At 37.1% G+C, this 16,368-nt stretch overlaps 1 protein-coding gene across 2 annotated transcripts in view; it reads left to right on the forward strand.

Annotated features, from left to right (window-relative positions):
- The first annotated feature begins 738 nt into the window (after nucleotides 1-738).
- LOC114492403 (ankyrin repeat domain-containing protein 26-like) overlaps nucleotides 739-16,368 on the forward strand; it is a 108,184-nt gene continuing 92,554 nt past the window's right edge. The window contains exons 1-5 of one of the 2 annotated variants that reach the window (XM_036022582.1): nucleotides 739-1,159; nucleotides 4,527-4,641; nucleotides 4,802-4,975; nucleotides 10,663-10,760; nucleotides 16,189-16,262. In XM_036022582.1, the coding sequence (XP_035878475.1) occupies nucleotides 909-1,159; nucleotides 4,527-4,641; nucleotides 4,802-4,975; nucleotides 10,663-10,760; nucleotides 16,189-16,262 (712 nt within the window). In that variant the 5' untranslated portion in view covers nucleotides 739-908. The remainder of the gene's footprint in view (nucleotides 1,160-4,526; nucleotides 4,642-4,801; nucleotides 4,976-10,662; nucleotides 10,761-16,188; nucleotides 16,263-16,368) is intronic. The other variant, XM_036022578.1, reaches the window with a different exon arrangement.

The following is a 16,368-nucleotide window of genomic DNA, read 5'->3' on the forward strand; positions in this document are numbered from 1 at the left end:
ATGCAGAATAAAAGTTGCATTTTAGACTAGGTGAAAAAATTTGTTTTGCCACATGAGAACGGCTAATTTTTAAAAAGTTCTTAAATGTCACACCCTGCTCCAAAACAAAGCTTGGATTAATTAAATATTTAATTGGGGCAAATAAAAGTAAAGAAAACGTAAATGTAAGGCTGGACCAAGGCGGAGAATTAAGAAGCATGTGTAAATGAGCTTTCATTTCATCTGGAGAAGGTCCATTTGTTTCTCACAAAATTGCACTTGCATACACATATTGACATAACCTCTGAAACCATGAAAACATCTTCCTGTTGTTGCATCCGCCAAATTCCTTGGAGATTGGCTGGGACACATAGGGATGTGGAAGAGGAATAAAGTGAGGGACACGAAGACAGATTTTTTTAGAGTAGCTTTCCGGGCTGGAGGCCTTCAGCACCCTCAGGTTCCACACCACCCTAGCTCCACAGAGGTAGGCAAAGACAGCTTTTCCACTGGCGCGAGTACAAGTTTCGTATATTTATTTATTCGTATATCAAATGTCGCTGCCAACTCCCAGCGACATTTGAACGGAACCCACACTACCCACAAACAACCGCAGAGATTTTACACCGTCTACACGTTAGACATGCGCTCTGGGTATTTTTGGCCGCCGGGATTTTGTGCGCACGCTCAGTGACGTGAGCTCTGAGGGGCGCAAGCGCAGTTGAGTTTGCCGGCGGTTTGGGGCGGGGCGGGGGGGGGGAGTTGCTTAGTTACAGTAATTCCGGACTGCAGGATTCTAAACCGCCTGCAGCTCAGCTCGAGTGCTGGAGTAAGTGACAGTTGGCTCATCAAGAGCGATAATGGGCTCAGGAGGCGATGGAAAGCTGAGGGGAAGGTGAGGCTTCTCTGAAGCCGTTAGGCTATCTAAGATGAAGAAAATTTTTGGTTTTGGGGGTAGGAAGGGCGTGTCACCTTTGGGCTTTTCCAACAGCCCGGGGAGCAGCAGCATGAGAGATTGGCGTAAGAGTAGTAATCGAGTTTCCTCGCCGCACGGGTACCACATCCAAGACAAAGATCTGGGGAAGATCCACAAAGCTGCCACAGTGGGCAACGTAACAAAAGTGAAGCAGATTCTATTGCTCCGGATAAATAGCGTGGATGACACAGACAAGATGAACAGGTAACAGGGACTGTGAGGCCAGCGGCAAGGGCCGGGGGTCAACCTAGAGGAAGTGGGGTGGACCTGGGAGCAGCGGCTCACCTGCCTGGGCTCAGCCAGGTGGAGCTCAGCCCTCCTGTCAACGAGGGCGCTGGGCAGTGGGGTCTAGAGCTCAGGCCGCCTTTAGGAACAGCAAAAACAAAAACTTAAGGACCAACTCATAATTCCTCTTAAAAGAACACTTTCAGTATATACAGCGTTCTATATTTGATGTTCACATTTTTATATCATAGTAATGCTGTATATTATAGAAAATTGCCTAGTATATATAATTTCCATAATAGATAACTTCTGGGCTAAAAATTCTTTAGATAAAATCAATATCCATTTTATATCAGTGTTCACCGATGTATATTATGTCCTTTATTAAGGAACCGCAGAAGGGAATTTTGAAGTTGAAAGATGGCTGTGGTCTTAAGTAGGGAGAATCGTTTTCTCAAAATTGTGCTTTTCTTGTAATTATCAATTTTACATAAACTAGATAAAATATGGTTTAAAAATTTTTGAGTTACACATGCTGTCTTTGGTTGTGATGAAATTTAAAAAATTATTGTGTAGTAGATGAAGATTTGCCCTTCTAGATATCAACATGTGCTATCAATTTTCACAAGTTATTTGCTTACTAATAGCTGGAAAGACAGAAAGAATTGGAACAGAATAGAAATGTCCAAATAGATGTAAGACTTTAAGACTTGGTACTGGTGACATTTTATGTTCTTAGAAAAAGGTGAATTATTCACAAATGGAGAAATAACTGTTAAAGTATTGGAGAAAACTGGCTAGATGTTAATCTCACAAAAAATAAGTTCCAGATGGAATGTAGATTAAAAATTTCAAATTACAAAAAGCAAAAATTACTAGCAGAAACACCAAAGCCTATTATATATGTTTTAAGTTGACAAAGACTTCAAAAGCAAGATTTTTGGAGGTTGGTTGAGCAATATAAAAAATTAAAACTCTGTCTTTCAGAAAGTAATATTAACAAAATAAAGGAAAATACTTGCAAAATATTTACAGGATGTGCATATCAGAGAAAAAATATAACTTTGTTTTACATGGAAGACTTTGAAATCAACAAGAAAAACAGCTCTAATTTGAAATTGGGTAAAATACTTTTAACATATCTACAAGTGACCAATGGACATAGGAAAAAATATTTAGTGTTGCTGGTAAGGAGAGGAATTTACTTAAAAGAGTAGGGAAATACCATTTTCCATCCACAGTTTGTGAAGATGACCATCAGTGGTCCTTATACTGCTGCTTAAAGTTTAAGTTGCTTTGGAGTTTTCAAATAGGCAATTTGTTTATAAGCACCACATTTAAATGTATATTACTTTTTACCCATTAATTCTATTTATACTAAAATATCTCTAATGAGATAATTAGATAAATTACATACAATTTGTTTTTCTCAGCACTGCTTAAAATAAGAACTCATATAAATGGATTTTGTTAAAATATTGCAATGCATTGATAGGATGGACTAACATGCCATCATTGAAGGTGGTATAGGTAATAGAAGTACTTTGACCTGCAAAGATGTACTTTGGCAGATCAGAAAGGGAAACAAAAATCAGTTTGATTATACAGACACACAGACTATGCCCTATGTTAGCAAAAATTATGTGCAAAATATAAAATTTCTGAGCATTTGTATTATAAGTGAAAATTTCTCTTTTTAAAAAATCTGATTTGTACAATGAATATGTATAGACATTCTAGTAAAACTTATTAGGAATGAAATAATCTCGGGGAAGAACAGGAATATGAATCTTGCACAGGTAACAAAAATTTCTCACTTTCTATTTTTTTTAATGTTTTTGAGGATTGGTATATTTTAACAACTTTTAGCATCTTCCCAAATAAAGGGAATCTTTTTATCTGTCCCTGTAGAATGTATGTATGTGTTTAATTATACACATATTGTTTTTATTTAGTATAGCTTTATTATGTATAATATGTAAATGATTATAGATTAATCATTTTAGTTGTGTTCTTATAAAAATAAAAAAATAGCAAATGTAAGTAATTATTACTATTGCAAAAGTTTTGCTTTACTTTATAAAAGTTTTTTTTTTTTAATTTTGAACTCTCAACTATATTTACCCATTCTTTCAATGTATTTATTCATGAAATAGAACCTGAATACCTGTGTGGCAGATATATTCTACTCAGGACTCTTTCAGTCCATCCTCAGGCCCTTTTCTTCTTAAGAACGTCATGTTACACTGTGTTAGCAAAATGAGAACTTTAAAATTGAAGTATTAGGACTGCAGTTGAAGCTTTTTCTCTGTCCTTTCAAACAAAAGTATTTCTGAAGGTAGGAAATTGTAAAAGATAACCTTTAATTCCTTCCTAAAAGATAACCTTTAGTTATCGAAATGGGTAACAGTGTTAAATACTAATGATGATCACTGGGAATATCTAATTTCCATGCAATCTGTATTGAGTAAAATGAGCCATCCTATCCACTTGAATCCTGAGTGTACTTTGTCTTAAAGTTTCTTGAAAATCAAAGTAAAAGTTACTTTTAAAAAAAACATTATTTTCTTGTTTAGTCTTTCCCTCATGCTTTTAAGAACTAAAAGTGATTTACATGCCAACCGTATGATTAGAACTGCAAAATACCTGTTGTGCTTACCATTATTTCACTTAATGTAAGGCACAATGCATGGTATGATGCCTAATATTTTATGTACCAATAGGAATTTTTTAAAATCCTACCATTATAGTTGTAAGACATCCTGATTTATAAATTATATTTATAAAATTTATAAAAAATGATTTATAAAATGTGAGAAAATAAGTGTCTTAGAATCATTGAAATATAGTGTACCTTTTAATTTTTAAAACATACCTGCAAAGTAGGTATAGTGTTATCATTTTACTTAGTTGAATGTCTTTGTAAAGTTGTAGTAATAGTAATAATTTAATCTAACAATAATTGAGATATGTTTGGTGCTAGGTACTGTAGCAAACACTGCATAGCTTTTAATTTCAGCAAACAGTGGTGTTCTGTGAGATGACTATTTTTATCCCCGTTTTGTTGATGAGGAAATTGAGGCACAGAAGGGTTAAGTGATAGCTAATGCATGGCAAACTTAAAATAAGAGAAGACTGAAGTTGAGCTGAGTTCCCAGGTCTCTATTCAGATAGACTGCTCCTTCATTGATGCTGACAAGATTTAATAAATATTGTACTGTCTCCAGAAGAAAACTATTTGTTTTAGAGGCATAGGGATAACTTTTAATGTTTACAATTACATGAATAATTGTATGTTTTGAGATAGTACACTCTAGGTTCCTTAAAGTTTTTCTCACTTTTATAGGACTGCTCTACATTTGGCCTGTGCCAATGGTCATGCGGGAGTGGTCACTCTGCTAGCTGATAGAAAATGCCTATTGAACCTCGGTGACAGTGAAAACAGGACAGCTCTGATTAAGGTATGTAGTAGCCAACTATGTCAACATGAGATGGATTTGATTTCCTTACTAGATAAAAATAAATTTATCTCATTTAACTATAAGTTTTTGGTGAAACTTGTGGAATGTTTACTTTGAATTCCCAGAATTTATAATCTCTTTCTCCGCATAATACTGACAGGCTGTACAGTGCCAGCAAGAGGAATGTGTAACAATTCTGCTAGACCGTGGTGCCGACCCCAATATAATGGACATCGATGGCAACACTGCTCTCCACCACGCTGTCCTGGGTCAAAATACATCTATAGTAGCAAAGCTGCTTGCACACAAGGCAAATATTGAAGCAAGAAACAAGGTATAGGTTGACCAACTTTATTTACAAAGTATTTGAAATACATGTTTTTATTTTAGCCATAAGCATTTTTTTTTCTCACATATGTATACTGAATACAATATAGCAGGCCCTGTTACTATGGAAACAACTCCAAAGCCAAATCAAAGAAGCCTGGAGAAATGCAGTGTCCACAGAAGGGGCAAAGCTCTGTCTCCAGCTACCCTTCAGCCCAGAAGGAAAAGCTTCCTGTTGGTGCCTGGGAGTGGGTGATAGGCTTAGAGCCCACAAGGGGCTGAAGGTCTGGGGAGAATGAAGTGAGGGTGGGGGCTGGCTACTGTGCAAGCAGGGGCTTAGGAAACTGGTGCTGCTGGGAGTGGATGAGAGGAGGAGGACTAGTACCCAGCAGGGGGAGCTGGGTGAGTAGGAGTGGGAAGGGGGAGCAGAAGTCCACAGTCCCTGAACACTTCAGGACCCCAAAGTGCTGACCCGTGGCAAGAGAATCAGGTCATGTCTTGACATTAGCAAAGTCATCCACTTGAGCTCATAGCCACTCTGCCAGCCATGTACCTCCTTGGGATTTTCCACATCAGAGTGTAGCTTCTGCTCAGCCTTGTGTAGCTCCTCAGAGGGGTTGTTGTTGTACATAGGACACAGGTGATGGCAAAGCAGTTCACTCGCTTTTTCTCTCTTGCCCTGTAACCCTGACAGGAACATCCTTAGTTGACACAGGTAGGGGCGATATTACATATTGGGTTGGCCAAAAAGTTCCTTAATTTTTTTCTGTATGATGGCTCTAGTAGTGCTTGGTTGTCTTTAACTTCATGGGAAACAATTTTGTTAGACTGTATTGTGAGAGCTTTCATATGAGCATGCATTTAAAAAAACTTACCAAAATTGGTGAGTTTTTGTGTAGCTATTTTAATATTGAAGATAGAAGAAAATAAGTGACATTTTTGGCATATTATGCTTTATTTCAAGAAAGGTAAAAATGCAGCTGGTATGCCAAAAGGGATTTGTGCAGTATATGGAGAAGGTGCTGTGACTGATGGAAAGTGTCAAAAGTGGTTTGCAAAGTTTCTGGGTACTGTTAACATTTTGGCCAAATAATTCTTTGTTATGGGGCTGTCTTATACACTGGAAGATGTTCAGCAGCACCCCTGGACTCTACCCACTAGAAGCCAATATCGGGAGCAACACATCCAAATCAATAAAGTTAATGGTGAAAATGAAAAATGTTTCTTTTAATTTATGGAAAAAACTACATGGACTTTTTGGTCAACCCAATATTAGGAAGCTCAAACATGCCCTAAGAGGGAAAAAGGAAATGGAAAGGGAAAGAGCAATTAGAAATGGAGGCCAACTTGAAAATGTGGCAATTGAGGGGAAATAACCAGAAGAGTTTCCTTTTGTTTTTTGTTTGTTTTTGGTTTCCGCTCTCCTTTCAGTTTATATGTTTAGGTAAGGTGCTCTTCAGGTTTTGGAGACAGTAATTTTTAGTTTGGGAGAGAGTGTTAGTAAGTTGTAAACTTGCCTCCAGATCTATCTTAGCAGGCTCTGAGGCAGCTGGACTGGCAGTGAACAGTGGTCATCAAGTGGGAAACAAGAGAAAAGGACAGGGAATTAACTGAGATATTATCCTGTTCTGGCAGCAACAGCCACTTAGATAAGAGTCTGAGCTCTGCTTTCAAATCTAGAAGGTCTGGATGGGACGTAAGGAGTTTATAAGTAACAAAATCAAGTGGTATTTGATTTTGTTACTTATAAACCCAGTAAGTTTGAAATCAATAAACTCAATATCAAGTTTATTAGTCCCTTTCCACCCCTACACAGGAAATTACATGCCATTTTGGTAAGTTACTCCTATCTCTTACACTTGGCCCAGTCCTCAAATGGCAGAAGGATTTGGCCGTGCAGGGGAGAGAGGAGACTAAAGTGAGTGTGTATTGCACTAGTTCTCAGCTTCTAGTGTGCAGGTGAACCACAGTCACCTGAGGAGCTGTTAAAAAGTTCACAAGCCTGAGCTCTTCCTTAAAGATTTTGATTGAGTAAACCTAATAATGCCTGGACACATGCATTTAGAAATATTTCCTTGAGATTCTGATACAACACTTGGCTAAGAACTACTGAGTGTATAAGTGTAATATATAAACTCACAGATCGCACAAACTTCAGAAATCTCTAGAAGAACTGGAATTTGATAGGTGATAATACTTCCTTGAACCCTTTCTATTCCAGCAGCATTGGCCCGACTTTCAACTCTTTCTACCTCTTCGGTTGGGAATTATGCAGGGAACTTTATCAGCAATGTCTATTGGCTCAAAAACCTTTATTCTTTCAATCATCAGTCATTCGCTGGCACTCAGAGTCTTTAGAAACTTGCTTATGGGTCGTTTGTTATTTAGTAGAATCTGACCCTTTAGGAATTTTGCATTATTTGTTATTCTTCAGGTCCTTAGATCACTAAATGTTTGCTACAAGCAGGATTTTCCAGCAAGAATATTGTCTTGAGCCTTGTTTTTAGTTGAAGCTGTGTGGTAGACTCTCTCAGTGCGTCTGTTAAATTCATAGAGCCCTGGCCTAATCAGTTTTAAACATCAACACGTCAAAAACCATGAATTTAGCTATAATAATAGTGAGAATTGTTTTAATAATTTAGTTTCAGCAGTCCTATGAAATAATTATCTATTTAATTAACAATCTTGGAGAAATAAATATAAATTATAGTTTTAATAAGTATTGGTAAAATTTTTGTAGTGGGTATTATTAGTTTAAATAATGATTTTTATACATATCGGGGCCCAAAATATTGGTAAGACATGATACTAATGAAAGGAAGGAATGGTTGTAAACACAGAAATGTGCTTTATTCACACCCATTTAAAAACACAGCAAATATAAAACCACAAGTGAGCTCTAGACTGAATGCGGGCCCTGGATATATTTAGTTTGCAGCCATAAATCGACTCAACCTTTAAAATTTAGGAGTCTCATATGGAAATCTGGATTTCAAGCTTCTCTTCAAGAAGCAAGTCTGGCACCCCATAAGCCCCTCCTGCTGTTTGCTCTGCTGTGCAGAGGCTGCCCCCTCATAGGACACGTGGGTTCTCCAGTTTGCTGCCATCCCCACCTAGATTCTGCACTTGCTTGGGTCACCTACTTTGCTCCCGTAAGCACTTAGGTTCACAATTTCATTTTATAATATATTTTATTAAAGACTTCAAGATCTTAAAGACCACCTACACTCATTTATAATAAGTATTTTATGTTAATCTTCTAAGAATGGAACTGAATTTTTCAAGTTAGAGTATATGTTGTTGTTTTAAAAAAACCCCTTTTCCTTTATATGTGCTATAAAAATCCTATTCTTGTTACTGGAGCAGGTCTGCCTTAGGCTGGCCTGTTCTGTGTGGCTTCTTGACTTCATGTAGGAAAGATTTTACAACATGATTTTTAGAGTATGTTTATTAAAGCTGGAATAGTGAAACAAAGGAGGGATTTAGGGTAGAAGAAGCAACAGGAGAGAGCCCAGGTGGTCCTCTGCCTCCCCAGAGCCAAAGCAGTCAGACAAAAAGGGGGTCTTGAAGACAGGATCAGGGTAGTTCAGCTGCCACTGCCCACTGCTCCCCTGGCTGCAAGTCCCATTCAAACCCTTAGAGTTTAGGAGGAAGTAAAATGTTCCTGCCCGGGAAGGGGCATGGGGCGTGCTCTACGGTGAGACCCCACTGAGTCTGTCCTGAGGGCTTTTCATCTTTTTTTTATGCTGGCGAGAATCTTAGGGGAAGATTTCAGTAGGATATTCATCAGCTTTCCAGATGTATTTTTAAAATGCTGATGAAGTCAAAATGAACTTATGGAGGGGTTTGGGAATATTCTTTAGTCTGGTACACTATTTACATTTATCTTGAGTCTGTCTGGCTTTTAATGGTTTTGTTATTTGTTCCCCTGACTTCACCTGTCCTTGGGTTTAGCTGGCACAAATGGCATTAACTGGTTCTCAGTTCTCTGTTTCCCAGTCCAGGGTGATTTCAGATACATATTCTCTGGTTAGGGAGGAGAGGAATAAACCGTTTGGTCTGGAATATTCTTGGTTAGGGTTGATAAGATTTTGTGATTCACCAACTTGCTGTAACCTGCTCAGACTGTTTGGCCTTGTGTATTTTCTTGTCTCAGTTTCTCCATTCCACTTGCCCGGGAATTTTCCCTAGTATCTTACTTTCCTGTCATATTCTCATTGGAATGTCTGTAAGTCTTAGAGGTTAATCATGGTTAGAGCTGAATAAGGTGTGCCTACCCCAGACAACGTTATATCCTTTTCCTCAGCGTTGTTACTCAGAAATGCAAGTGATTTAGTAGCTTTCATTGTACTGAAAATAATTTGTACAGATCAGTGTTAAAATTTTTATTATTTTTTTTTTTACTTTTTGATTTATCTTTTGCCACAAGTGGAAAATAATTTTAAGGGCAATTGAAATGGAATCAGAATAAAAACAATTTTTTTAAAAAGTACATATTTATTAGCGTTCCAGTATTGTCAACATAATCGAGAATGTATAGTTTCACATTGAGCTTTCTAACAGCTAGGATGAAAGCTTTCACCTCATACTAAAAGAAAACCCATGGACCATTTAGTAGTAAGCAATCAGAGTTCATCTGAAGCCTATCTCTTTTGATTTAGAGTCCATTGTTTTTGAAACCCTGTTGAAGCAGGTATGACTGATGTTGACATATGGGGTCCTGATAGCTTCGGTAGAAGAGAGTCAAGCAAGTGTGTATAACCTGCAGAAAATCTTCACCTCTGTTGAAAAGCTCTCAAAACTGTATCCCTGAAACTCCTATAATTTACAAATGTTAATATTTGCATGGAAAAGTATTGACAAATAAGGATTAAGCAAAGTTAAACATTTCTTTAGTACTGGACATACAATGTACAGTTTTGTGTATTTCTTAAACCACAGGTCATCTTCCCGGGTCTTTTTTCTTTTGGGGCATAAACTTCAAGTAAAGTATATATTCTTCAAAATATAATTTAAGAAATACTATAGAGTTAATCATTTAGGTTATTAATTCAATAAAAATACTAAAACTATTTACTATTAGGTTTTATGGTTTAAAGATACAGAGATAAAAATAGCTTCAGCCCTCAAAAAACTGTTGGTTTAGATGGGGAGAATTAAAATAACAAGAGTATACCACTACGGAGACTGTGACAGGAACAAAGATTCTTGGAACCATTACTGTAAATGTTTGAAGTGAGTCCTGGAGAATAGTGTTACAGTCAATCTACTGAAGAGGAAGAGGAGGGCATTTTAAAGAGAAGGAGCAGTCAGTGACAGCACAGGGTGTGAAAAGGAAGGAGCTACTTTTTTTTTCTTTTAAAATATTTTATTTGTTTTTAGAGAGAGGGGAAGAGAGGGAGGGAAACACTGACATGAGAAACATCAATCTGTTTCTTCTCATATGCGCCCTGACTGGGGACCGAACCCACAACTCAGGCATGTGCTCTGACCAGGAATCAAACCACCGACCTTTCTCTTTGTGGGACGACACCCAGTCAACTGAGTCACACTGGTCAGGGTGGAAGGGGCTACTTCTATTTACTTTCTGTATTATATGTTTAAGTTCAGAGGATCTTTTGTACATTTTAAAATTTAGTTTGGGTATATTGATACATTGTTTTATAAATGATAATTTTTTTTGTTGCTTTACAGGATAACCTCACACCACTGTCGCTTGCTATAAGTGAAACCAAAGAGAAAATGGTGGAATTTTTAGTAAACAGAGGTGCAAAAGTTGATCAGTTGGAAAGGTACAGTTGCTTCTTTTTTAAAAATCTTAGTATTGTTTTTGAGTGGAACTCTCAAAACAGAAAGATTAAATTAATAAGATGATTAACTTATATAGAAAAAATAGCAAAGCATAATCAATTAGGTAGAAAAGCAGTTATTTTGACTGGGCAACTGGAAGAACAGTATACCCCAGGTTTCATATTCATTTATAATATTGACTCATTTCATTTGTAATCTGCTTATTTCGGTCATATGATCTTATATTTATAGAGGGGTTTCATATTAATTTTACTAGTTTTATATTGTATGGATTGCATTATTTTAATTTTATGATATAATATTGGACTTAATCTCCCATATAGTTTTTTTAAATGTATTTTATTGATTATGCTATTACAGTTGTGCCATTTTCCCCTTCATTCCCCTCTGCCCTGTACCCCGCTTCCTACCATCATTCCCCCGCTCAGTGCATGTCCATGGGTCATACATATAATTTCTTTGGCTTCTCCATTTCCCATACAATTCTTAACCTCCCCCTGTCTATTTTGTACCTACCATTTATGCTACTCATTCCCTGCACCTTTTCCCCCATTCCTCCTCCACCTCCCTGCTGATAACCCTTTATGTGATCTCCATTTCTGTGATTTTGTTCCTGTTCTAGTTGTTTGCTTAGTTTGTTTTTGTCTTTTTAGGTTCGGTTGTTGATAGTTGTGAGTTTATTGTCATTTTACTGTTCATAATTTTGATCATCTTCTTTTTCTTAGATAAGTCCCTTTAACATTTCATAAAATAAGAGTTCGGTGATGGTGAACTCCTTTAATTTGACCTTATCTGGGAAGTATTTTATCTGCCCCTCCATTCTAAATGATGGCTTTGCTATCATTTAGAGCAATCTTGGGTATAGGTCCTTACCTTTCATGACTTTTAATACCTTCTTCCAGCCCCTTCTTGCCTGCAAAGTTTCCTTTAAGAAATCAGCTGATAGTCTTACGGGAACTCCTTTGTAGGTAACTGTCTCCTTTTCTCTTGCTGCTTTTAAGATTCTCTTCTTATCCTTAATCTTGGGTAATTTAATTATGATGTACCATGGTGTGTGCTTCCTTGAGTCCAACTTCTTTGGGACTCTGAGCTTCCTGGACTTCTTGGAAGTCTATTTCCTTTGCCAGATTAGGGAAGTTTTCCTTCATTATTTGTTCAAATAAATTTTCAATTTCTTGCTCTTGTTCTCCTTCTGGAACCCCTGTGATTCGGATGTTGGAATGTTTAAAGTTGTCCCTGGGGTTCCTAAGGCTCTCCTCATTTTTTTGAATTCTTATTTCTTTATTCTGTTCTGGTTGAATGTTTATTTCTTCCTTCTGTTCCATATCATTGATTTGAGTCCCAGTTTCCTTCCCGACAGTGTTGGTTCCCTGTACATTTTCCTTTATTTCACTTTTCATAGCCTTCACTTCACTTTTCACTCCATTTTGCAACCATATTCAGCCAATTCTGTGAGGATCCTGCTTACCAGTGTTTTGAACTGTGCATCTGATAGGTTGGCTATCTCTTCAGCACTTAGTTGTATTTTTTTCTGGAGCTTTGATTAGTTCTTTTATTTGGGCCATATTTCTTTGTCTTGGTGTGCCTGTTATGATGTAAAGGGCAGAGCATTAGGTATTTGTCAGGGTGGGGCAACCCACGTCGCTGCATTGTGGTGCTGTACATGGGGGAAGGGTCTGAGAGGGCAGAGTGCCACTTGCTCAGCTCTCTGCTGGCTTTCAATTACTTCTTCTGCTACCAGCAAGGAAAATTTGCCCTTTTGGTGCTGATTCCTGGGTGGGTGGTTTTGTGTACACTCTAGGACCCTGTGGGTCTCTCCAACAAGCTCTCCTGTGAAGCTGGGAGTTTCTCCTGCTGCTGCAACCCCCACAGGTTTTTTCAGTCAAGAATTTTGAGGCTTTATTTCCCCACATTGGGACCTTGGATTGCATGGTCTGTGCTGCTCCCCAGTTGTTCCTTCCAGTTTATACACATGGAAACATGGGACGCCCTGCTCCTCCAGCTACTGCCTTGCTGCAAGTCTTTCCCACCCAGCTGCCTGTCTCTGCCCCTCCTACTGGTCTGTATGAATGTTTCTTCTTTGACTCCTTTGTTGATAGACTTCCATGCAGTTTGATTTTCTGGCAGTTCTGGTTGTTTTTTGTTTTTAAATTTGTTGTCCTTCTTTGGTTGTGTGAGGATGCACAGTGTACGTACCTACACCTCCATCTTCAAAACCCTAAATGCCCCTTATAGTTTTTCTTGACCTTTAGTTTGTATATAGCTTTTGTTAAGTTATATATTAAAAGTAAGTAGGAGTTGATTTTTGCCTTTTGGATGACTCTTCGCTTAGAATTTCTTTCTTTGATGAATACTGGTATTGTTAGGTTATTCCTAAGTGACTATGAATTACTGCTGCCAGAAACTATGGATTCCTCAGGTTTTATCCTTGCTTATTTCTAGTATATCTTGATGTTTTTATTTCTAATTGGTATGGGTAGAAGAAAGAATAATAACTTTAATTGAATAAACTTCTCCTTTAATGAAGACTAGGCATAGGTTGGTGATAAAGGAAAAAAGATAAGCTTTCAGGTCACAAGAAATTGGGTTTAATGCCTAACTTTCTTACATGCTAAGTGTGTGACCTTGGCAACATTACTTGTCATCCCCAAGTATGACCCTGATATGAAAAAGATAATACTAATGTATCCTTCAAGGGTGGTTCTGTGTAAGATTATCTAGCATTTAACTTAGTGCCTAGCTCATGCTTATCAGCATCAATAGCACTGTGATTATTATTATAATTATTACTCATATTATTGTTCTTAAGCCTGCCAAATAGCTTTTACTTACCTGACTTCTAGCTGACTTTAAAGTACAATATATCAGACTAAGGATGAAACAGGAAATTCTTGATTTAAATCTTCATCTACTTCAGATCAGTTACCTTGGCATAGTTTCTTATCTGTTTGAGGACTTTACATTAGCAAATTCTACTATGTAATACCCAAGTGGGACTAGAGGCTTTCTGTTTGTCCCTTCATTTTAGCCTTAGAGATAATTTACAAAGATGAACACTTCAGCATTTAAATGTCAATCCTACACAGATAAAAACAGGGTATTAACTTGGTAACATATGTTAATTAGCTGTTTAAATAACTTAATTGAAGTTCCTGAGGGTAAAGTTTATCTCTGTATTCTAATAGAACAGCCCTCATGCTTGCTGTAAATGACGAGTTCACAAATATAGTCAGACTTTTTCTTCAGCAAGGCATTGATGTCTTTTCTGAAGATAACTATGGATGGACTACAGAAGAATATGCTTTTGGTAGTGGTTTTAATTTGCGTTTACATTAAAATGATAGTTATCACTAAACTGAGGTTTAAAATAATTTAACCGTTACTTCTTATGTAACAGGTGAGACTTCATAGTTTGGTTCAGGCAGTTTGGGAATGGCAGTGAATTGGTCTGTGCCAGCAGCCAGAAATTAAGCAAAAGACTAGACTAGTGAGCAGTAGCAATGGGCCAGATTCTTCACCTCAGAACTTTTAAGATCTGTATCATTGGGGAGTCCTAACATTACCCATTTATTTCTATATAGAACCCCCATGCATGGGGTACAAATAATGTCACATCTGTGATTTTTCTAAGTAGTTATATGGGGGTCTCGAAATGTTCAGTTTAGCAGAAAATTGTGTATTTTCTGGGGGTATATCTTGTACTCTTCTCCTTGAATTTTTCAAGAACCCTAAAGAGTTCTCTAGTTCAAGGGATATAATTCTCTTTCGCAAGTCACATGAAGAAGTAAGAAAAGAAATTAATTAGTTTGTTGTTTCCATTGATTTTATTTCTGCAAAGATGCTGTTAAAACTGGCCTTATAGTCATGGTTGATCTTTGCTCCTAGGTTGCCCTTGCTGATCTGGATTCCCAAGTCTTTATGTTGATCTACACTGGGACTTAAAAATTACAGCTTTTTTTCTGTTGTTTTTTTTGTTGTTTTTTTAGTTTACATACATATACTTGTATGCTCAGACCTGATTCTAATTACTAGCACCTTGTTCTGACAGCTGGGCCCCCTAGCTTTAGCCACCCATAGCCTTCCCCCCACACTTAAAAACCTACGCGGAACTCACAACTTAGTCCAGACCTTTGCATACTAGTTATCCTTTGAGCATTTTTTTTCTAGCCGGTGTTAGTTGGAATCATTCTAAGCTGTCAGAGGTTCAAGTAATGCTGCAGGGCAAGATCGGACTTTCCTTTCTTTGTTGCCAGATTTGTACCCCAAGGCCACTTTCTATCCTCTAGAGCATATTTATTTAAGTCGAGGGAGGCCTACAATTTCCCAGAATAGTAGGCACCAACTTCCCTGAGATTCCGTAGTTAAGGTTGGCCCCTCAAGTGATCTGTTTTCCATAATGATGAAAACTTTCCCAATGACTTTAGTGACTTAAAATTGAAGATTTCAAAACATTTTAAAGTATGCCTCACATGGAAGTCAGTCAACAGAAAGCTCTGAATCAAAAGTAGGTTATTGGCATTAGACTTACTAAGTCCCCATCCATGACTCATTGGTATCCATGTGTGACAAGTAGGATTATATCTTCCAAGTCAGTTGCAGGTGGGCAGAGAGATTAAGCATCATTCTCATAAAGACCTGCTGGTTCAGAGTTTGAGCAGGTAGAGAGGGGATGGTAGTAGTAGTCCAGGACAGGTCCTGACTTCTCTTAGTTTTCTGCCGTTGGTATGATTAGCTATATTAATAGGGGAATATTATGTTATCTGATTTAATAAGTAATATATTTCTAAATAAATTTTGTTGTAAGTTATATAATACTGAGATGCACTGAATTACAAACCACAAAGGAGCAGCTAATAACTAAGCTAATTATATTTTCTGAAAACTGCGACATTTGGTCATTAGAAACAATGAAAAACCCACATTGGGGTTTATTTGGGATTCCATAATAGGTTCAACAAATAAACAGATTTTTCTTTGCTATCCTGTTTCTCTGAACACCTCTTTTTGATGTATTATCTCATTTAGTCAGTCATCCTTAACAACCTTGTAGAGTAAGACACTAAGATTCTCGTTTTGTAGAGGACTTTGAGTCAAAGAGAAGTGCTTGTTTGAGAAAAAATAGCTCTTTGTTATAGAGCTAGAACTTCTGAGTTCAAGACATTTGCCATTTTGTCAAGCTAACTAATTAATTTACAAGACTATACTACCCTCAAATCATGACTGTTTTACATTACTTTTTTTATCTTAAAAAGTTTGTAGAGTTTACACATTTGAAGTGTATGGTATAAAGTCTTAATATTAGCTCAGATATTATCTGAAATAACTCTTAAGAATTTAATGTATTTGAAAAATATTTTTGATATCAGTATTATGATAGTAATATTATTTATCACCATTTTTTATACACAGCAATCGTCAACTAACTTGTGACTACAAAGGAGAAAGGAGACCTAAAATATGTTCTGAAAGTAGCAAAAGTCTTGGTAAGACATCTAATAGTATATTACTCTTGGTGATCCTACCATTGATAAGTAAGAGTAAGGAAGTTTTGACAATGAAAGAGCAGTGAAGGAAAAGTGTAAATTGCAT

This window comes from Phyllostomus discolor, chromosome 1, assembly GCF_004126475.2.
Source record: "Phyllostomus discolor isolate MPI-MPIP mPhyDis1 chromosome 1, mPhyDis1.pri.v3, whole genome shotgun sequence".
Taxonomy (NCBI): Eukaryota; Metazoa; Chordata; class Mammalia; order Chiroptera; family Phyllostomidae; genus Phyllostomus; species Phyllostomus discolor.